The sequence below is a fragment of the Gambusia affinis genome, linkage group LG19 (genome assembly GCF_019740435.1).
Source record: "Gambusia affinis linkage group LG19, SWU_Gaff_1.0, whole genome shotgun sequence".
Lineage (NCBI taxonomy): Eukaryota > Metazoa > Chordata > Actinopteri > Cyprinodontiformes > Poeciliidae > Gambusia > Gambusia affinis.
Genome location: NC_057886.1, coordinates 4,408,880 through 4,432,771, shown reverse-complemented (window position 1 = coordinate 4,432,771; position 23,892 = coordinate 4,408,880). Strand labels below are relative to the sequence as shown.

Genomic DNA, 23,892 nt, shown 5'->3' with positions numbered 1-23,892 from the left:
TTTCACTAGCATTTGTGTTTTGAGATTTGCATTAATAACAATAATACTTATATCACACCTGTATACAGTTACTCTGCAATACCACAACAAAACATGAAAATAATCCCTGTTAAAAAGGCAGTATTTTATAGCATATTCAAGAAACTATGTTGCCTTCAGTGGAGAGAAAATGCTATAGATGTCAAATATGACTCAAAACAAATTTGACTTTGTAATTTAATGAGTTGAAATTGGGCCTCTCTCTTTAAAAACTGCTCTTTCTGAAACTCCGCCTTCAGGAAGTCATCACAACATGGCTCCTCTGTTAACCCTTTGGCAACATTGGCGCTGCACTGAGAAGTAGCTCATATAATGAGCTCAGCATATGTGGATTTCCAGGTATTTGCTAATTGCTGCTGACTAGTCTGTAGGAGTTTTTAGCGAGGGCTGCTCTGTGAAGGAAAAGCTTGGAAACTGCAGCCCAGAGGAGGAGCTTCGTCCTCGAAGGCGGAGCTAGGTCCGCTCAGGGGTTTTACAGTTCTGAACTGTTGCCATGGGAGATTAAAGTATTTCTCAAACATGCATGAGAGAATTAAGCAAACACTCCAGGTATGTTTTCGATGAGGGAATAACATTATAGCACAATGTAAAGCTTAAAAAAGTCAATTTTACATAACACTGCCCCTTTAAAATCTAAAAAAGGAAAAATTAATGAAACATGAATAGTTACTAAACATCATATAAAGGAAAAGTACCAGAATGGTTTGACATACTGGGAATAAATCCCCTCCTTGTTGTGAGGGCAGTTAAACTGCATAATCACACTTTGCTTGCAGCTTTGTTAACTTGTGTAATAACACTGTCCCATGCTTTATTACCTCATCGCTGAAATTTTCACATGAACTCTGATTTGTATGACCAAGTTGTGTAATCGGCGCTCCACCCAGCTACAAGTTTAAACTGAGTAGTGTCCATGTATTGCATGACTGATCAGGGAACTCGCTTTTTACATTTGGATAATAATTTGAACATCTTCATCTACAGTAAACGTCGCTTCCCCTGAGAGACTTTCCATTTTGTGTATGGAGCTATGAAACCATCCATAGAATGGATCTGTGGAGGAAGAGAGAGGGGGAAATCGCTCTTTGTTGATATAACCGGGTCACAAATGTGTGTCAAAGGGACAAAATCACTCCCAGGACAGAAAAATGAGGGTAAATAACATTAATTACAGGAGAAAGTAATCAACGTTACAACATGGTTTACATTCCATCCCCCTTTTTGAAAAGCCTGGACTGCTGCCGTTCTTTCTCACCATTTTTTTTTTTTAATCTCTTGTACTCTGGAGCACATTGTTCTCTGAAGTTTCCTGTTTACATGACTCGATCCCAAACAGAGAGAACGCAGCAAACATTACAGTACTGCAGGATAGTTTCAAGATGAAGAAGATGGCGAAATTCAGTACAGGGGAATGTTAACAGATTGCACATTTTCTTTCCATTTGCAGCTTACACACAATGAACAACTTGAGCCATGGACGGCTCAAGTAATTAGATTGGATCGAGATCAAGAGAGACTGGAGATGTTTCACAAGAGCCAGAGGAACTCGGGCAGCAGGAAGTAAAAACGTTTGCTGCTTTAGCATACGCGTATATGCATATAAATATGTACAATGTTGCTCCAGGGAGTCATACTCACATAGATGAGTCCAGAGTAGTATCTTTCCTTCAGGTTGTGCAGAACGGACGCTTCGTTGAGGCAGGTGAGCTCGGCCATGTCCTCCACCTTGCTGAACTTGGGCGGGTTCATCTTCTGGATGTCGTCCTTGTTCACCTTGATCTTTTTCCCGGAGTCCGCCAGCTCCACCGTGCACTCGTCACCGCGCTCCTCCTTGATGGAGCCGGCCTCGAAGCCCAGGCGCTCCGAGGGGACCCATACCAGCTTCTTGGTGGCCCAGTCGGCCTGCGCCAGCGGGTTGTTGATCAGGTTGCGGTCTACATACAGAAACTTGTCTGCGTCCGACATGGTGGCTGTTTTGGTGGAAAGAGAGAAGGAACAGTTAGAACGGGAAGCTCTGACACATATTCAGTGTAATAAGGATAATAAAAGCAAAAAAAAAAAAAAGACATGAAGTTGTATAAGTTCAATGCTGAATGTCGGCAATAATTTAATTTTGACTCAATACTGTAAAGATTTTGTGCGTCTAAACAAATTCCACCAACAATCTGGCCATTTTAAAACATTATGGGACGCTGAAGCCACTTTATAGCACAATCAAGTACCTATGTAAACTTCCGTTGTTATAAAAATGCTGTACATATATATATATATATATATATATATATATATATATATATATATATATCATACGATTTAAAAGAAATTTGACTTTGAAATTGGGCCTCTGTCTCTTTAAAACCTGCTCTTTCTGAAACTCCACCTTCAGGAAGTCATCACAACATGGCTCCTCTGTTAACCCTTTAACAGCGCTGCACTGAAAAGTGGCTCTACAATGAGCTCAGCTGGAGCCGCAGTTCTACCAGATGTTTGCTAATTGCTGCTGGCTAGTCTGAAGGAGCTGAATGAGTCGGGGAAGGTGGAGCTGAGTTGCCAACGTGACATCAAGCATATCTGACTATTTTCAGCCAGTCAAGTTTTATATTTGCATTACCTCAATTTGTAAGCACTTTAACCTCTAAATTTGGTCACAAATCATGTTGGTTAAATCTTGAAACAGTCATTGCTATTCAAAATTTAATCCCTTTAGTGAAAGATGTTTTTGAGTCTAACAGAGCACATGCTAAAAATACATCATCATCTTGTCTCCAATGGACCTTACCAGAGGGGCCGCTTTTCATTGGCTGATGCCCATTCTACGTGGTCACGTGGGTGGCCATCTCACAAACACGAGCTTCCCATTAGCTATGTACAGCATAATGGCAGCACTGATACAACGTCTACACCTTGAAGCTTGTCTGCTACACAGTCTTACGTTAGCTAAACAGATCAATATGCAACGTGTACTGTGACTAGAAACTGCGACACGTTCGACCAGGTCCTGCAAAAAACAGAACATTTCCTCACTTTCTAAAAATATCCCGGGACGCCCGGGACAGGACGTGAAATACGGACATTATCCCGGGAAATACGGACGTTTGGTCACCCTAGCAGAAAAGGCTTTGGACTAAACTGTTACTCCTGTTAGCCACTCTAGCACCAAGTACAGCTGGTCAATCAACCATCGCTGTGTTCAGGGAAGCGCTGATTAATAATCCAGAAATAAATATCAAGCCTGGAAACTTGATGTGCGGACTGAATGTTTTGTTTTAATGTAATCTTTGCTCGTTGCACATAGGCGTGTTGATAAGATAACAATTGTGCTTAAACTACAAAGAGAGAAAAAAAAAGACACGAATGTGGTTTTGAGTTGATCACCTGTTCGGGTTATTTTACCTTTGTTTACCTTTGCTGTGGCTCATTACAGCCGCTGTAGTTATTATATATATATATATATATATATATATATATATATATATATCAAATAGATTTCATAAAATTTTAACAAACAAATGGCTTCTTTACCGTAACAGAGCTGTTTGGTTCCTCTTATCAGTCTGTAGCTTCTCATATTGAGGTCATCAAACCAAATTTCAGATCTACCATAACTGACTGACACCTGCTGGCCTCAGGTTTGCAACCAGCTTGTGACTGAGAAACCAGTAACCTCCTCCCAGATGATGACATGAACTTGTTATTTCCTCTGTCTATTGTAGTAGCTGATATATTGTGAAAATCCGGTAGAAATGATGCACTAATGGAGTTATGTTTACATAGAAATAATGCGCTACGAGGCTTTGCTTGTGAGACTTGCGGTCACGTGGGTCGGTTGTGGGCGGAGCTTGGTAAGGTCCATGCCCTTTTGACCTCAAAGGACTTCAGTAACAGGAACAAAGAAATTGCTTTCCGAGTATTTTGTAAACCAAAGTCTGAATAGAGAAATGACCCGATACGAACTGGAAACCGGTTTTGAAACAAGCATTCAACTTTTATGTTCAGAATAAGTTCAATATTATGAGACCGATAAAGAGAATGAAACTCCTACTGGAACATAAGAAAACTGAGGTAAAAGAGGGAAGCTTCAACGTCACAAATTCTGAATAAATCCCAAAAAAGGAGTTTATACTGATTTCTTATTTGTAAGTGCAACACTATTTGTGCAGTACAGCTTTGTGCTCGTAAACATCTTGTTGACACAGCGTTGAAATGTCCTCACATTACAGAAAGTGACTCAACCGGTAGAACCAGAACCAGGAAGGAGAAAGTGTGAGAAAGTCATCAAAGTCACAATGAAGCTGCAGAGCTGCGGTGAATTAACCCAGGTTGGACCGCTGTGACTGAAAGCACAGCTCCGGGCTTTATCGGTCTAATTATCATTCCAAAACTGCAGGAGCATGACACCATTTTTCGCAGCGACATCACGGCTGTTGTCTGATAGGACACAGAGCCGACTTACGCTCAGCATTTTCCAAAAGAGCAATCAGGAAGAAAATCACAGCAGGGGTCAGGTTATGCTTGAATGCTTTAACTGACTTCTACAAAGTGAGTTGCCCTGTGGGAAATGGATGACATAGACCTGACAGGAAGAAAGTCTTAAAGCTGAACTGAAATAACAACAAGAACGGGTGGGGAATGAAGTATTACAGAATTATACACACTACACTTAGTATGACCAATTGTGTTGTTGTTTTTTTAACACATGAAATTAGTCAAAGGTTTGTAGAAGAAATCAGATTCAGATTAAGTTGCCCTGACTCAGAAGACTATCTGAAATCTGACTATTTTTTGTTTTTTTTATTATTTTTACACCAATATCTAACCACCAAAATATTATGGTAGGGATTTTACAGATTAATCAAATTTTCTGTTTTTAAAGATTTTATTTTAGGAAAAATGTAACTATAGAAACCCAAAGTTGGTGGGAAATAAATACCAACGATGTCATCCGAGAAGCGGCATTTAGCATCTATGCACCACAAATCTGGAACAAACTTCCAGAAAACTGTAAAACAGCTGAAACACTGACTGCCTTTAAATCTCAACTAAAAACCCACTTGTTTAGAGTTGTATTTGAAACGTAATCAATTGCAAATTTATTGACGGAACCTGACTTGATGTTGTGTTTTTATTGTTGATTCTATGTTGCATTGTGTTTTTGTGTTTGATTTGATGTAAAGCACTTTGAAATGCCTTGCTGCTGAAATGTGCTATACAAATAAAATTTGATTGATTGATTGATCCGCCTTCCCGTTTTCTGGAGAAACCAAGCTTAAGCTCTTTTTAAAGGAAGCTTTACTGTTACTGCAGTTTATTCATACTGAGAAGGAGAGCCACATTTTTAGCAGGTAACAGGAAGCATGCTGGATTTAGGAGTGCTGACAGACTTCTGGAAACCTCAGCGTGAAGATAAGAATCTAAACTCAATCATGGAGACTTCTGTTCTGAATGCACAAGCTGCTAATATAAGAGGCCTAAGGCAACAAGACTTAAACGACTGGTGAGGGGCGGGCCTTTGTCATTTTGTTATTTATTGTAATAATTTAAAGAATTTTGATTAATTGTCACAATAAATTCCAGCTAATGATATTTAAATCTGCCCAAAATGTCTTTATGGTGATAATTTTACCGTCTCCACTGTTCAACAAAAGCATCAATAAATATTTGAAAAGATAATTACCATGTGCAGCTTGGTGATAGAAATCACACTTTTATACATGACTGGTGTTCTAAAGAAGCACATTATAAAAGGGGAATGTTTTTCACAAACATTGTTTGTGGGACTATAACTGCTGTGACACAGTTATGGTCACACAGTTGCATAAAAATAAAAAATTGTTTTTATTGTCACCTTTATTGCTATTACAGTAGTACTGCAAAATATCTTGTTAAAATCTGAAGTCCAAATCTGAAGTCCCATACGACTGGTTAATAGTAACATTTTTATTTAAAAATGGGAAGAAAAACAAAACAAAAAAAAGGACAACCTTGTTTTACATTGACTGCTTCCTCCACCACTCGACAACTCTGCTGTATAAATAATGCAACTACAATATTGCAATTTTTAAGAGAAGTCTGAATTTGACAAAAATTGTCATCAGTTGGTCAAAGCTTTAGAAATAAAACCCAACTCTGGATACAACTCTGAAGTCCTGACTGATGTGCCTCGGTTTAAAAGGCTGCCCTGTTGCCAAGGGATAGTCCCAAACTTCCCGTGCCGTTCCAGAAATGAGAGGCCGTTTTAATGTGCTCCAGCACACGACTGATTTTTCTCATGACTCCCTGGTCTACAGGCTGAACAGCAGCTGATAACCTTCTCTGCTGACTTCCTCTTACCAACTCAACCCCGGCTGTCCAACAGAATGTGGGGTGAACCAGCCGTGTTTTTTCCTCTCCGCTGGCGACGAGCCTCCTCCTCTCCATCACAACTCCCTCCTCCCCTCCTTCCACGCTGTTTATCCAATCTTTTCAGGGTCACATTCCTCCCATGCTAACCCTTTATCAGGGAGGACCAACCAGCAAAGGCATTCCACAAATATCTGTCTTCCATCCTCCTCCTCCTCGTCTTACGTCTTCCTCAGACATATTTTCTGACGCTTCCTCTGGTCTTTGTTCGGCCCTTGTTCCTATCCACCAGCGTTTTTACCCATAAGGCCTCAGTGAAATAATTGTTCTTCTGCAGAGATCCTTTACCGACATACGGAGAATTGAATGCAAAGTAATGAATGTCAATGACATTTCAAAAACCAAGCAAATCCAGCTTTTACCCGGTTTTTATTTTTGATTTTTATGAAATAATTTCATTAAACGACACTAAAAGTACTGATCATAGATTCATGCATTTTTTTCCTCGCAATGTTGGATGTAGAGCCTTTTTTTGCTTAATTTTCCACATATCAGGATCCCAACTCATTTTTTTCCCCTCTATTTAGAAGTAAAAACTGAAAGTATAAGTGTTCTTGAAAATAAATTTCTCATAAAATGTAATAAGTTGTCTTTTTTTTTTTTCAAAAGGTCAGTTAAAGTTTAACAAGCTATGCAAGTTTTTAGGGGTTTTTCTGGACTAAGGGGAACGATGGTTCTTTGGACAGAACGGCTTGCAGACTCCTGGAATTAGATCATCAGGAAAATTGACATGCCAAAAAACAGGGGGAAAAAGAAAATATTAATGTAATATTTACATAAAAGGGAAATAAACAAATTGATTAATTTATATCTCAATGTTCTTATTAACCCTATTTGACGGTCAGAGTTGACAGCAAAGCAACAATGAAATATCTGAATAAATTTACAGATTTAAAGACATAGATTTATTTTTCCACTAAATTTCTGAGACAAACAATTTTGTAAGGTTTTATTAATTTAATTCCACATTTATTTTAAATATTTGTTACATTTCGGCCCTCGAATGATGATGTCTGGTATAGTTAGACTCGAGAGCTTGACACAGAAAATGACTTCGACACACAAACCGCTTCTCCAGAGGACTGGGGACTAAAAATAAGTCCATCGGTTATTTTAATTCTCCATGTGCTGTTCTATATAGAAAGTAGAGGAGAGACAAAGAAACTGCTCCAGCCAGTTTAAAAGCTCAGCCGCCTCCTGAAGCTCTGGATGTTGACGTTACAATAAATAAAATTAAAGGAGAGCAATCAAACTCGCTAGATCCCTAATAATTAATAGATTTGATGCCGTCCTAAAGCATTCTAGTGTGTAAGATGCTAAAAATCTTGTAGTGGGAACAATGCGACGATGGAAAATAAAAGAAGTATTCAACAATAGCACAATTTAACATTGTAGCGATATAATTCAGCCTGAAAAATCCACAATAAAAGGGAACCTTAACGAGGAAGAGGAACCATGAAGTAACACGAAAGAGAGGAAGAAGGACTCCAGAGACTAGACTGTTGTTACAAAGTGACAAAGTAACACAGCAGCCTGAACATGGAGGAAAACATTTAGGAATGAGGGGGAAAGAAGAGGGTTAAACTACTCTGCAAACAACAACAAATCTTATCAAGTATTTTTGGTTTAGTTTCTGTGCAAATTTCTTAATACACTTGAAATAAGATGAAAGTAACTTACAAGTAACTTTCCAGAAAGAAACAAGACTTTGTTTCACATCAATTTCTTAATATTAATGAAAAACTACTAGTTCAAAGGCAGATTATTTCACTTACAACACAGGAAAAATGTCTCATCTTAGAGTAATGATCTGCCGTTGAAGTAGTGCCTTTGCATTAATATTAAGGATTTATTGACTTACAACACGCTCCTACTTCTGGCCGACAAGTTACTTTTAACTTAGCTTTGTCTTAATTCAACCGTGCCAAAAATATTTGCACTACAAACTAGACCAAAAATACTTGTGGAGGATTTGGTGTTTTTGCAGATGGGCCTTGTTTAGGAAAGAAAGCCAACCTTATAAAACCCAGACCATCCAATCACTGAACTCTCATTCTGCCTCACTTCATTTCCTTGAGCCAACATAGCTAATAGCAATAAAAAATTTTTTTTCAAAAGTCAAGACAACCTCACACAGAGTGATCAAGTACAAACAGGCTCCTCCAGCTGTATGTGTGTGTGTGTGTGTGTGTGTGTGTGTGTGTGTGAGGGGGGGATCTATAAACCAGCTGTGCTGCATTTACTGCTCCATTGTGAGCATCATCAATCGAAGCACAGGGTCAATAACTCTTCACTCCCCACCAACTGCATCCCATCACAGCGCTGTCCAGCCCTGCTTATCCTTGGCTGACGTCCTCATCCTGTGGTTCTTGTTTAGTGCTGTTGACACGCCGGACAGTTTGATTTCAACCGTTTACATGAGCCATTCCAGCACATACGCATGTCTATTTCTGCAGATTCAGGGCCCTGCTCTCTGGTCGTCCCCAGTGATGAAGCAGTCGGTTTTTAAACGGGAAGACAACAGGTCCCTCCTCCTCCTCCTGCTGCTTCACCCAAGCTCATCTCAGAGAGGGAAGGGTGGGACGAACGAAGGAGAGGGGAGGAAAGAGGAAATTACAAGTTGAGAAAGCTATTTTGTCATCTGGGGAACTTTGTTTAGGTAGGTTTGCATGTTGGGCCTTCTTTAAAAAATAAAAATAAAAACCCTCGGCAGCAAGGAATAGCTGCTGCTAAAGACATTTTTGTGTTACAAAGCAGCACATTCCTCTTAAACGGAGAGATTTTGATCTCAATTATAGACTTTACTGGCTAAAAATAGACCCACATCAGCTAAACCAATGGCTGCCAGATGATTAATTACACTTAGATTAAATTAAACCGTGTTTGTTTATTTTTACATTTAAACGCCACTTTCACAACTCGGTTTCAATTAGGCCGGCCACAAATATCTGAGTTTTAAAAGACGCTCCTGCGAAAGGAGGAAAGCCTTCAGTCCTGCAGTTGTTAAGAGAGATTATCCAGTCACTTAAAGCACAATGTGATGTGGAAGCTAAAGCCACACTCGGCCATGTAAATAAGGTAAACAGCTTTACTAATGAGCTGAAGCCAGAAGCCGAGTAGGATACGTCAGCAAATATGAGGGATGCCCGATACTTTCGGCATGCATCGTATCGGCCGATATCAGCTGTAAAATTTTTAAATTGGACAATCCGTCAAAAAAACTCACTGATATAAAAGGCGCTATTTTATGATGCCTGCAGCACAGCATGTCAAATTTGCACTGGTTGAGTGCTGTCATTGTCTTAGAGAGAGCAAATGTCATGAATAAATTTGACACTAAACAAAATGTAGGTTGAAAGTGTTCCATCCTTTTTAGCATTTGCATTTGGTAGCAGGCTAAATTGACAAAGATAATGCATATTCTAATGTTTATTTTAACTTCACAGTAGAGAAAGCCATATAGTTTCAGTAAGTAATTATAGGAAAAAATATCGGTATTGTATCGGCCAAATGAGTTTTATTATATCGGCATATCGACCAAAACTCCAATACCATGCGCTATCACTAGCAAATATATTGACTAATAAAACAACTGATTTCAACTGTGTCTAATTTAAACCCAACTCTCTCATCAATCCATTTCGTTCAGTAACATCGCCGCCATACGTTTGAAGTCTCAAATCACCGGGGGATTCTTCCAGCGTTGGACCAGTGTGAACTTTTTTTGGGGGGGAATGAAACTCTGGAAGATTTCAGGTACGTTCAGCCAGTGGAAGCCGAAACGCAGACTTCCTGTAAGCTGTGGCTAAATGTCAAAGAGCAAAGATAATTGGGAACACGGGTTGTCATTTAAGAGAAAAAAAAAAAAAAAAAAAAAAGTCGAATAACAAATTCCTCGTCCATCATATGAGAACTTATCTCATTGCAACGCTGAATCCACAGCTTGCTGTTCATTTGACAATAACTGATAGGGAAGATCACCAGCCCTTTTTTTTTTTTTCTTAAAGAGATAAATACAAACCTTTGGGCAGACAGTGAATGATTTCTTCAATCAACATTCCAGTTTGTCAGCAGTATTTCTCCTAAAAGGAATGCTGCTTTGCGTCCAACAGTACAAAGGATCAAATGATTTATTACTAGTGCTGCTCTCTTCTTTATACTTCATAATTCTGTACTACTCACTTCATCTCTAGGTTGTGATTTTTTTTAATGCAGTTCCTGTTTGTGGTCTCTCTACCATATCGCTTATCTGTTGAGTCACGAGCTAACCATCCACGCAACATCCTCAAACAACCATATGTTTATTTGAAAATGAGGACATCTGCCACGCAGCATGATTTAGATGTATGTGGTAGATAAATGACCGACAGCAGCAGGAAGATGAAACAATCGCACAGTGTGGTACAAAGTTCAGAGTCTAAAATGCGTGTCATGAACGTCTTCCGCAATCTTTAAAGTATTAACCACATCGCATTTTCACACAGGTATGCTGCTCACATCCACGTAAAACTCTGCTTCACAGCACGTACAGTAACCTGGGCGCGATCTGTCAGAAAGCTTTTATATTTTAAGACTTTTTTGGAGGGGTAACTTACGAGGGTTTATCAAGGTGCCTTATCAAGAAGTCAATCTTTAAACTGGCACACCGCAGATTGAAGGGCGGTGAAGTCTAATCAAGCAAGACGCCATGACGGCAGAGGTGAAAAGCACAAAGGACATGTAGTTGAAGGGTTTGGTCAAAGCCTGCTTTGTGCCTCAAGCCTTTTCTTTACATTGTTTGAGCCGGAGTCATTTCCTGGCATTGTCTGACGCTAATGAGGCTTTTTCAGGTGCTGCTGTGGGGAAGAGGATGGAGGAAAGGTCTGGGTGGTGACAACAAGGTTGAACGGAGGAAGAAGGAGGAGGGGTTGTGAGCTATAAAGTGAGAGAAGAAGAAGTCAAAAGTCTGTGAAGTGGTGGTTCAAATGTGCATCGACACTTAGGGTTAGCAAATGGTTGCAGTGTCAATCTGAAAGACTTGCATGCAGTTGTTTAAAACTTTTTCCAAACTAAACAAATGGGTTGAAACCTAACTGGTTCGAAGAACCTGCAGCTAATTCTACAGCAAAATAGCAATAAATCAGATTGGTTTGTTTCACAGCCGAGAAAAAAAAGGAACAGAACATAAACAACGTTTTTCAATGCATTTCCTATTTCTAACTTTAACTGAGATTTCTAGACTACGAACATTTCTTTAACCAGGGTTTCCCCCAGAAAACTTTCTACGGCCTAACGTGATCTTGTGTTAGAAAAAATTTGGAGGTGCAAAAGTAGGCATAATTTGGAAATAATGGCGTGCGAAGCCAACGGGCAAATGCAGGAACGGCACAGTTGATGCGTACCCCGTCACACTCAGTTCAATGCATCAACTTTGTTCATTTATTTGAGATATTTACAGTTTCTTTCACTTGCAGTGCTAAATGTTCACTAGAATTTAAAGTTGATCGATCTTTGAGAACGTGTTTTTGCATTATTATGCCGCTACTGCTGCATTATTATGGAGTTACTACATGAAATTGGTCTCAAAACAACATTATCACAATAACTTCTGGGACAATTTATCATCAAGAAAAAAATTGGTATTGTGACAAGTCTTTTGTTTCTTCACCATTTAACAAATATTGAATTTTCATGCCCAGAATTTTGGGCCAGTCAACCTGAAAAACAAAGAACAAAACCATGCAGGCAATTTCTCTCACCATGTCTTTTCCACATTCTCAAGAAATGCTTGAGAAATGAGAAACTGAAGTTCATATGGTAAAACTAAAGAGCTTATAGTTTTTAAAAAATACTAAAGTTAAGTCCAGTTGTCATTCACTCTTGCAGCTAGATTTTGTTTTTCATAAAAGGCAGACATGCTTCTGTTATACAGTTGCAATAGAGCAAGATCCAGTAAGTCAACAGAGGCCTTTAAAGGGAAGTCTTTCAAAGCTTTCATAGTTTCAGAAAGTTTAAAAAAAAAAACTAAACAAAAAGACATCCTGCTGCAGACGAGTACCACCCGACATCCTTCGATACGTTCAGAGTGAAACCTTCCAACAGCACCGAACAGCTTCAGCTCGCAGTGCAAGACGTCTGCATTTAATTTCGTCTAGCTCACGGTACAAAACTCTCCCGGGGGGCAGGGGGGGGCTTGTGCTTGGACTTTGCTGACACATGAATGATGGAATGCAATAATCTCTGCAGGGGGCTCCAGAACAGCACCAAAACTGGCTAAAAGAACAGAACCCGCCCCAAAAGAGAAATATAGAGAGGTGGAGAGAGAGTTTCACAATACAATATCAGGAGTTGATTTAACAAGATGACTATAATGCAATAACAGGATATGACACGCTCAGTGTCACCCAGCGTGACTTTTTAAGGAACATTGTCCTGAGAGAAGAGAAGAATTTGAAACTTTAAGCTGGTGGAATCATATTTAGACAGTAAAGTAGAACATTTTATTGGTTCTTGGCAGAAAACAGCTGATCCAACAAATATGGCTCTGATTACAAACTGAACCACAAAGACTCCCGATGAGTGCCCGACCACATCCAAAGGGATGCATGTAGGCTGCAATAAACTGTTTTAATAATCGGTAGAATTTATTGCGATGATTGTGGATCGTTTTGCTTCTGGTTCAGACACCAAGCCTCCCTGTTTGCAACTCTCCAAACGATTAAGGAGTGCATACATACCGCAGAGTGTTTGCCTGCCACAGTGCAAACAATGAGATACCATCTAAACACTAATGGCACTGACAAAGCCTTCCCATTGAGTCGACGTCAACGTGATGAGACCTGATGAGAATGTGACACCTCGCAGACTCCAGAGGGATGACGGCTTAATATCCCGGGATCTGGATCTTTCTTTTTTCCCCAGCAGAATGAAAAGGTTTGCTGAGCCAGACTGCAATTAAAGACTCTGAAACAAACGACTAACCAAGATATATGCTGACGGCTCTTTGTCATTGGGGCACAAAAATAAAACGTACTCGCCTTGATGGAGCGCCTGTCAAGTTCTCTTTGGTCAAGGCTTTTCATTATTTTCCTTAAACATAGAGCTCATCAAAGCTGGTTAAAAAAATGATTGCATTCATCATCTATAAGGGCTTCTCAAATGAACAAAACTGGATTGCTTTATTCCCACTTGCTTCGGGAATATGTCTTTGAACAAACGATTCTACACAAAGGAAGAAGTGGATTTGAAACTTTTTCGTCGTGTTAGCTGCGATTCCAGTCCAAAACCTTTTGCGATATTCTGTCGATGTCGAAAAGAAACAATTTCGCAACAATTGCGGTGTTTCTGTTAAACAAGAGATGCAATTAAAAACCCCAGAGGTATAAGCTTGTTAACGCAGTAAGTCGAATGTAAGCAAACATGAGATATATTCATATTTCAGCCACAGCGCTAACGCCTTAGAGAGGCGACAAGCTTCTTATACTTGGGAACAGCTACGCATTTATTCAGCGTTTTGGAGAAATTGTATTTGACAATTTTACAAAGATTCAACACGTTCAAATCACAAAGTCTAGACGAACTTTGTGATGATGTGGGAGCTCTGGTGGAGCTAGCTGCGCATCGTCCGAGGAGGCCAGTGCTTACAAATTAGCGCGAGTTGCTAATGAATAGAAACTGGTACAATGCGAAGAAAGTGTTTCCATTGTCGTTTTAGAAATTACACCAATTTCCATACAGCTGAAAAAAAACCAGAGCAAAAAACGTTTTGTAAAAAGCAGAGTTTTCACAAAATTGCCATGTAAGCAAATGTATCTTCGTAATTCCAATTTGTGCAATTTTATTGTCAATGGAAAGAGAGTTTGTATTCCATTGACACAAACTTTGTCTTCTAATTAGAGACTAGAGAAAGTCCCAGACTGACCAGGCTTTATATTAAGGTAGTGCCGCCCCTCCTCTACTTGTTTGCTGCACTAGCAGTTAGCAGGCTGACACAAGGCCACACTACATTTCTCCCATGCTTCCAAGACTTTGAGTCAAGTTATTTGGATTTATTCCTGGTTGTGAAACAGGCAGCTTCCCATCGTCACCCATTACTTTAACACTGTTTCAAAGCTTCAGCTGGCGAGCTACAAGCAGCAGCTTTGATACCTGAGCAGACAATGTGACTGATAAATGAGAAATACATTGTATCACCTTGTTACAATAAAGCATTGCAGACATTTGGCATTACTCTCTATAAAGATCAGATGGACAAATCAGCACAGTAAACATATTCATTTGAAATCTGCTACTAGTTAAATGAGTATTTTCTCATCATAAGTCTATATATTGATGTCAGAACCACAATACCTGGTGTGGGAGAATGTTTTTGCTGCAGCTGAAACAATTGTAGCTCTCATTCTGAATTAAAAAAAATATATATACATTTAGGTACATCTTTTTGTATTAACACTATAAACCGATGGTATTTTGTGATATTGTCTCTTAAATAGGCCAGTAAAAATTATTTTGATTTATTCCAGCCACTGAATAACTGCAAAGAATTTAAAAAGTTCCCAAAAAGACTGATGAAAATATCTCTTAAAATAAGCGCATACATCACTGAAGAAAGTCAGATATTAAAAGACTGTAGCCGTTCTCATTAATTAGTTACAACTATGATTTTTGGTGTGATTTGGAGGTTATTTTGTTGTCCTTTCAAATTAATCCACTTGTTTTTTTGTCACAGAACCTCTGGACACTTTAGTGACACAGCTAATATTAAAAGCGACGTTATATCTTATATAACGGAAATGTGTCCACTCCACTTTCCCAACAAGCTAAAAGTATACAGACGTTTTACTCCGGATAATTTCAGGAATATGCTTAAAGATTTCTAAAAAAATTAATTAATTAATAAAAAAGGTCCATGCAGCGTTTATAAATCAGAGTGGTCCAATATATAGGTGGTGTTGTCTGAAGTTAAGGCGGCAAAGAACAACTCCGTTTTTTGGGGGGGGGTTTTAAGTCCGCCGGTAAAACGGTGACGCCATGCTGCCAGTCAGACATGTTAACAACCGCACACCGTGCCTGTCTCTGACCGCTACTCTTCCAAAACTTCAACCACAAGCTAAGCAACTGTCTGTTACCGAGCTGGAGCTTTTAAAAAGAAAACTCATTATTTCACGTCACTCATTATTTAAACTCTTCATCGTGTTTTCCCAACAATTCTTTCAAATAAATCACTTCCTGCCTCCGCCGCCGCTGCTCTGCAGTTTAGCCTCTCACCAGCTGCCACTCTGCTACGGCTGAGTTTGACGGCCTGTGTTCCCGAAATGTAACGCATTCGCACTCGCTTGTTGTTTTAAAACAACCGATAAATGCGTTAGAGTTGTTAAGCGGAAGAAAACTACTGCTAAATCTCAGAAGGAGGTGCCCCTCCACCCCAGCTCGGTTGCTGAAGTTGCAGCGGTCAACTAGCGAACCGAGCTTCCTGGTTCACTGCACTTGCTGCTCTGACCAACCTACTGAATGAGTTATAAAACAGCACCCAGCTAAGCGCGAGCGCCTAAAAAGAGGTAAGCTTACCTGGTTTTTGGTTGCTGTTCGCCTTTCAGAAGATGGCTATCAACAACCGCAGGGCTCAGTCAGCGTCGCCGGAGTCAAAACTTCTTTTTCCTGTCGACAGCAGAGTTCAGACTAAACTACAGCCCTCGCTTCCTCCCTAAACTTCAGTCACCGTTTCAATCGCTTTTTTTTTTTTTTTTTTCTTTCTTCCTTCGCTCCCTCCTCCCTCTTCTGCCGTCTGCTTACTGGTTCGCCTAATTTCACTTGAGCCGGGGTGCGGTCCACGAAGAGGCGGGACCAACTGTTCACGTACAGTTCCGCCCGCCAATGGCTGAAGCTGTCTGATAATCCCCAGCGCTTTCAGCCAATAGGATTCCGAGTAAGGCGGGCTCAAAAAAAATGATTGACAGTGGATAGGCGGATCCAAACGCCACAGAGAAAAATTAACTTGAAAAGAGTTGAGAGAGGGCGGAGAGGGGATACCAATAAACCCCACGTTTAATGAGCCTGGTATGTGCATGCTTTGGATTTTTATGACCATATAAGTACCAGTCACTTTCAGGATGAGCTAGGTTATCGGAGGGTCTCCCTTTATGTGTCAGCGTGTTTTAGTTTGAACACCGTGTGCTTTGAAGCCAGCTATTTGGTACTTTTGTTGTCCAAATCTGCCAAAAAAAGTTAGAATAATTCCACATGAAGTATTCAGTGACAACATTCAGGAAGTTGGACATTTATACGACAGACTAACAGGAAGTAGAATATAATTTTGAAGCAGAAGAAAAGTGAGATATGAATTTTAAAATGTTTTACAAATAAAAAAAATAGAAAGCGCATTGCGCATTTGTATTCACACCCTCCCCCTTACCCTGGTCTGTGTTTATATGGTGCCCAAATTGTCTGCTTGAATGAAGGTCGTATTTGTGCCTTCTCATTCATAGAACGCATTTGTTTTCTAAGTTGTTGAAAGAGGTCAGAGGTCAGAAAGAGAGGAAAGCAGGCTCTGAGAAGTGTTTTGCTCGTTGAGATTCACCACTACTTCTGCAAATGTCTCTTAGTGGTAAAATCAAATCACCTAACCCTTTTGCAACTTGTTTCTACCAAAGGAATGAAAATATTTAATAGAAACAATTCATAGCTGCACTCTTGGAAAAAAAAATAAAAACAAGAAAAAAAAAAAAATAACCCAGAAAAACAACAGCAAATTGTTTGATGTTTAGCTAAAACTCTACACTTTAGCATGTGGCTAAAGCTTGGAGTGCTATGTGAAAGTATTCACACCTTTTAAACTTTTTCACATTCTGTCGTATTAAAATCACCTCAATGTGTATTTTAAACATTTTATGGGATAGATCAACACACAACGTAGCATATCGCTGTAAATGTGGCAGCTAAAGGGTTCATGGTTTTCAAAAAGTATAAAGATCCCACAGCATGATGCTACCATCACCTTGTTTCACCCTGTCCATGGTGTGCATAGCTGAGATTTTTGTGTGCAAAAAGCTTGCAAAAAGCGCTTCCTTCTCTTTCACATTGAGGCTCTACTTCTTGTTGAAAAATCCCAATAAAATACATTGCAGTTTGTGGTTGCAATGTGAGGAAAATATGCAACATTTTAAGGAGTATCGAGAACCTTTAAGCCTTTTCCATTTTGCACAAATTGCAATACGTTCAGCTTTGTGCAAATCAGCTATTCTTGGTATTTTTCTTAAAAAGTTACATTTGACAGAAGAACTTTGCTCACACGTTATGCAGCGTTGTAATGTTGGATGATTTGCTCCAGTCTGTGAAACAGGTGTACCAGCCTTCGTGACCAGACATGTTTGCTACTCATGGGAACCGCTGCAGGTGATGATCTAATTAAATGAAGCAAAGCAAAACACTTCAACTGCCAAATCACACTTGAGGTTTGTTTTCACCTTGATTTCTAGAAAGCTAAGGAAAAAAAAAAAAAGCAATATACTTTAAGAGATGAGGCAGTGCCAGATAACGTGTTTTTATCAGTAAAATCAAGTTCCAACTAGGACATGCTTCAAATGAGTTGTAAAAGGAGGAGTTTTATGTTAAGGGGAAGGCTGCGGCTGGGAAATGATGGATGTAAGCGTAATAACTCTGCAGAATGGGGTGGCACTAAATGAACCTATTTTCACACGGCAATTCTGTGGGATTCTTTCTGAGAGAGGAAATAAAGGCTCAGAGCCAATTCTCCTATCACAGGTAGCAGGGGGACATTAGTAAGGTAATGTAAATAGTTTAGGTTAAAGGTTTATGCAGCTTTTCTGATGATAATTAAAATCATCTTTCTTAAAAGCAGTGTGATTGCTACAAGAAGAGTTTTGAAGTTCAGCATTGTAAAAGACGACACACTTATGTCCGGAACAAACAATGACCCCGTGCAATGGAGCAGAGTGTCACAAGCTAGTAGCTTTGTCAGCAGAGTTGCTCCAGCTGCTGAGTATAAGGAAGCTACTTAAGGAAAAATGGCTAGCATTAGCTGCTAGCTTACGTTGACTAACTATTTTCTATGCTCATATATTGTTGCTAGCTAAAATATATATTTAATTTTAGTTGTTATATGAAAATTTGTTAATAAACTGGTAGAATTAGTTAATATTCTTTTGTAGCATGTTAGCTAATATTAGTAAGCAGTTCTAGCTATACTACAATCCACTGGCATACCAGCGTGAGTGTATTAGGTTAAATTTTGGATTACACTGAATATTTGTAACACTTTTGACCTTTAAAGCAAACTTCGTACATTATTTCTTATGTTTTTTTTTAGACTTGACGAATGTGCATGGTCATTAAAGTCATTGGCATAAAGTTCCTAATGGAAGAAAACCACTGTCGACCTTTTGACCTTTCCAGTCCAATAAAGACTACTGTAATTCAGCTTTTAAAAAAAGCAGGTGCCGTAAAACTTTCTACTGTTGTCTCCTGTTAGCAATAGCAGCCAAAAGTTGTATAAAAACTTAAAGTAATATGGCTACCATTTTAACCTGGACTCATTTGAGGTCATGTAACTTAAAACATTCTACAGCGGTTAATATCCTGCATATTAGCGTTGTATCTCACAAATGTCAACATTTTCAAGCTAAGTCATAGCTAAAATGAGCTAAAACAGAATCTGTTAGTGCAGCTGTTGTAGACTAACAGCTATGCTGTAGCCTACAACAAAGTTAGCTGTTAGCCTACAACCGCTCCAGAGATTTATTCATTGTTCCAAAAACTCAATGTGATGTGAGGGTTTTTTTCTGTCACAGGTAAGTGAATTGCTTGATAACTTCAGTTAACATCTCATAATATCCAGACTTCTGTCCCAGTCACAAGTTGGGAACCAAACAGCATGTGCTAACTTGCTTTATTAAACTACTTGATGACAAAGTGAACCGATACCAGTGCTACCTAATATAGAACATTTTGGAAATTAAGACACTAAATTTCAAAAATAGCTTCTGCAAAACACACCATGGAAATGACTCCCTTAGTACTGCAGCTATTGCTATGGTTTAGAAACACAGCAGCCATATTGGATACTAAGAGCAGCAGTAATGAGAAACATCTTTCCTTCCTTTCAATCCTAGAACTCCAAATTTAGGGGAGTGGGGGGAGAAGAAAAAATATTTTTTTGTCATTCGAAACATACCAAACTGACAGTCATCTTTCTGATATATTACTACTTTTTAAATGCCAGAAAATCTTGGGATTTATTGCTTGAGTTGACAGTGTTTATGTTAATCTTGGAGCACCAGTGCTTTAAAAGAATGAGGTGGTTCTGCTAAGAAATAAAACAAAACAAAAAAAGAACTCGACTTGTAGTTTGTTTTGTCTTCCCGCTGCACTGCAGTGAGTCCTGCTTGATAAAAGATGGGAATGACTAGACCTGATGCAAACACTGCAGGAAGCCTTTGCATAAACCGCACATCATTTCCTGCACCTCACAAACAAACAAACAAACAAAAAAAGAAACATTCTTCCCCCGTTTTGCTCCCCCAACATCTCAGGGGCTGTGCCCAGCGGCAAGACCTAAAATCACATTTTCAGCTCGATGTGTTATGTTTGCTCGCTGCCTGCCGACGTCACAGGAATGTTTCCGTTGGCTTTCCTATACGTTCAGCAGCTTGGCAGAAAGCGGTGGCTACCCGGCGTGCCTGCCTGGAAAATTCAATCACTTTCTCCCGCCCCTATAGAACGGACGGGAAGTAGCTAAAATATCAGCTCAGAGGTCAGAGGTTGTGTGTTTTCTTGAGCGAGACCAGATGCTCACGAGGTGGTGGGGTGTGTAAAGTACATGAGAACAAAAAAAATCTGAAAATTTCCTTTGCATCGGTGTAAAAGTGCCAAAAACAAACAGAGAAGGGGGAATGAACGGAGACCAAAAAAAGAAAAAGAAAAAAAGAGGCAGGCATGAATGACCAAATATGGACACCTCTGACCTCAATGCCTCCCTGCCTCGCGCCCTCCTCCCTCCTCGCTAGGTTGGTTGTAATAGCAGCAGGGTGTGTCTGTTATTCAGGGTGTGTTTCAGCTAAAAGCCATTATATCATTCGCTCTGCAAGAAAGGAGCCCATTCAGAGACCGCACGGTGATGGAGTGCTCCTCTAAACCACCTCAAATCCCCCACATGACCCACCGCCACAGTCCACTCGCACCCAGTTAATTATTTTCCTGAATTCATGCGTGTGAAAATACACGTGTGTGAAAATTCACGCGCGACTCGTTTGGGAGGGAGTCCGGGCCGCCGTGCGTTGAAACCTGGACAGAGCCCAGAGTCCCGTCGCATCTGGGAAGGAGTGTCTTGGCCCGGATCTCCTTACCTGAAAAGTTTCCCTGAGCCGTCATTATTTCTGAGTGAGACTAGACGTCTAAGAACATTTACGGCGTCTTCCTTTTCGTCGTCCGCTCAGCCTCCGGACGCCTGGAGGTGAGAGCGTTAGTTTGTGTGCAGCCAGAGTACGAGGATTTTTTTATTTTTTTATGAGCAGCTGGTGAGATAATGCTGTGATGTCTGAGTGGGTGGATGTTTACGTGGCCTCGTGTCCTTTGGTCTCATCCTGCCCCTCGCTTCTCCGTCCTCTCCTCACTAATCAGCACACAGGAAGTATCGATAAGACGCATGTTGACTCACAGAGCTGGAGGAATCTGGGGCAAAGGAAATAATAATGCACCCACCTCTTTCTTTCCAGAAGATGTTTTAGGCTAAGTAAGTAAGTATCAGCCATGACAGCAGTATTAACATTGGAAATAGATGTCGGCCCAAACTTTCGAATCGGCCTGCAAGTTGCTGCAAACGAATATTGAGCATAGCCCAGAACAAAGTATCTCTAAACTGTTATGCATGGTGGTGGCAGTATCATGCTCTGTAGGTGCTGGTAGACTTTATGGGACAATTTTGCTGGAAACGGCAAAACACCTGAGACTGGGACAGAGGTTGATCTTCCAACAGGACAGCAGAGTGGCCTAGTCAAAGTCCAAAAGAGATCCAATTTGTGGGAAGTGGTGAAAAATGATGTAAAGATATTCTTCATGCAGTCTGTTTTGGAAGGAGGAAATGGATCAAAATTACATGTTTAGATGTTCAAAACTAGCTGAAGCGAACTCCAAAGACCGGAAGCGAAAGGTGCCGACTCTGGGGAAGGGGCAGTGACGGAGGTGCCGCACTTTTCAGATTTTTACTTCAAAACAATCCATCTTTTTTTAAAAAAAAACCCCTAAAAATTCCAGTCATTCCAAAGTCTGGGTTTGTAAATGTGACAAAACCTTCAGGTCGCATGAAGAATCTCTGCAGCCATTTTTGATCAGGTGAACCCAGCAAGGAGGAAGGCAGCCTGTGTTTAAACTTCAAATATGTCTCCATATTTACTGTCAACACAGAACCGTCTGAGGCCCTTCCAGATCTGACTGCTGCTACAGATTTAGTCTAGTTCCCACTCCCACACACACACACACCCTTCCTCCTTCCATAAGCCCCTCAACCCCCCACCTCTCTTACTTAAAGCATTTTTGGCCCGCTGACAAAAGCGATATCATTTCAAACAAACATACAGCAAACATTGCCTCTGAGAAAAAGCAGGCGAACAAAAAACTGAGACGGGAGAAATCTGCCAACTCTGAGTTTTGCTCAGCGGCAGCAAAGCGAGAGCCGCTGGCTTCCCCTTGTCTCTCTTTTTTTTCCCTTATATGGTCACAAGACTGGTTGGGTAGGAGAGAGAGAGAGTTGTGGAGGTGTGGTCTATTGTTTTTGGCGGAAGAAGTGAGGGACTTATGAACCTTTGGCAGCTGTCGTCATCATTGCCGCCGCAGTCAGTCACCCCTCTTTCCTCCGTCTCAAGAGTGGATGAGTGAGTCGGATGGATTCCTGAGCGTCAGGGCTGAGGCCTTCACTCGGGTCATATCAGGAAACGCTCTGATTGGATGAATGATTCACAAATAAATAAATAAAAAATGTGACTGCACGCGGAAGTCCAGACATCTCAAAGCGACGCAGGAATGTCTTTTATCTCTCAGTAGTTTTGTAAATCTGGGCCAGCAGCTTCAGTCGCACCTGCTTATGTAATGCAGGTGGAATTCCCCCCCATTGTTTTGTCTTTGGACGCAGCTGGGCCTGAATACCTCCCCGTTTTTTTTTTAAATTTGTTTTTTTCTTTTTGTTTTTGCGATGATCTAATCTACGCAGTCAGCGGCTCATGATCCCATCTACTGCGGGCTCGGTAATGACATGGCTGGGAATTTTTATATATATATATTTTTTCTGCCTAGAGGGGCGTGAGAGGAAAACTGATGATGAAATTGTTACCGATTTGCTTCTACAGCCGTCCACACATCTGCCTCACATGACCTCACTTCTACCACGGCGTGTTGCGGACGCTGTCGATGGCGGAAAAAAAGAGCAAATTTTTGCCCCCCAAAAAAGCTGATTTAAAAAAAAAAAATTTTTTACATTAATCTCAAGGATTTTCTAGAGTTTCTGAGTTTGAAGAGTCGAAAATGTGCTAGAAAAAGTCCCGAAACGCGATGTTTGAGTTTCCAAAGTCGAACAGTTTTAACTTTTGTCACTCAGAAAGAGTCGAAAATCTTAGACTTTTAAAACACAGACGTTTCCGATATTTTCCTTGTAGAAAATATCAAATTAATGTCAAAATGTCAGAGTATTTTTGCAGGAAAGAATCCATGTCCCAGTTTTGCGTCTCTTCCCGCTTCTAAGAATTTACTGGGCGTGGTCGAAAATCATTCAGGACCTTGACATGATGAAAACCTCGACACACTAAGCAATGCAAGATGTCAGACTGTGCAGCCGGTACTTCAGGGTCACATCAAAAAAGTCTGACTGAGGACTCGGTCCAACAGCTGATGGACAGAAACGTAGGTCTTAATAAAGACTTAATTTTGTGAGAGTTGGGGCGCTGAAAGGAAAATTAGACAATAATGGTTGCAGCTACATGACTGAAACTTTTAATCGTGATTAATTGGTTACTGAAATAACCATGAACCAATTTAGTAATGGATTAATCGTTAACTAGAGTGTGCAGACTTGAAAAGGCAATTTGGTCAGAGCAGTAACGAGGCCAAAACAGTAAACAAAATATAAACATTTAGCATTTAAGATGAACGTCTTTGTCTGTAAATAAGTGTTAGCCAAAACTCAAGTGGCCTAGTTTTAAATTTTAGTTCAGATTCAATAAAGGAATGCCACATTATTGCATTTTAAGCAATGATTTTTGTTTAAAAAAGGAATTTAATGATCTATTTACACATTTTGCTATGAAAAAAACCATTATAAGTGCTTAAATAAAAATACCTGTGGAATGTGCCATTTTTGTATCCCATTAATAATCAACAGATTGATCGATTATTAAAGTAATCGTTAGTTGTAACAAGCTTTTCTATGTATTCCCATGAACTCTGACCGAATTTCCCTTCTCTGTTGGAGAG

General features: G+C 40.0%; 1 protein-coding gene across 2 annotated transcripts in view; it reads right to left on the bottom strand.

The window, feature by feature from the left end:
* Positions 1 to 16,190, bottom strand: part of LOC122822078 (myosin-9-like) — a 36,867-nt gene extending 20,677 nt beyond the window's left edge. Inside the window, exons 1-2 of one of the 2 annotated variants that reach the window (XM_044100462.1) lie at positions 15,985 to 16,190; positions 1,678 to 2,009 (exon numbers count right to left, since the gene is read on the bottom strand). In XM_044100462.1, coding sequence (XP_043956397.1) covers positions 1,678 to 2,004 — 327 coding nt within the window. In that variant the 5' untranslated portion in view covers positions 2,005 to 2,009; positions 15,985 to 16,190. The remainder of the gene's footprint in view (positions 1 to 1,677; positions 2,010 to 15,984) is intronic. The other variant, XM_044100463.1, reaches the window with a different exon arrangement.
* Between the last annotated feature and the right edge of the window lie 7,702 nt (positions 16,191 to 23,892).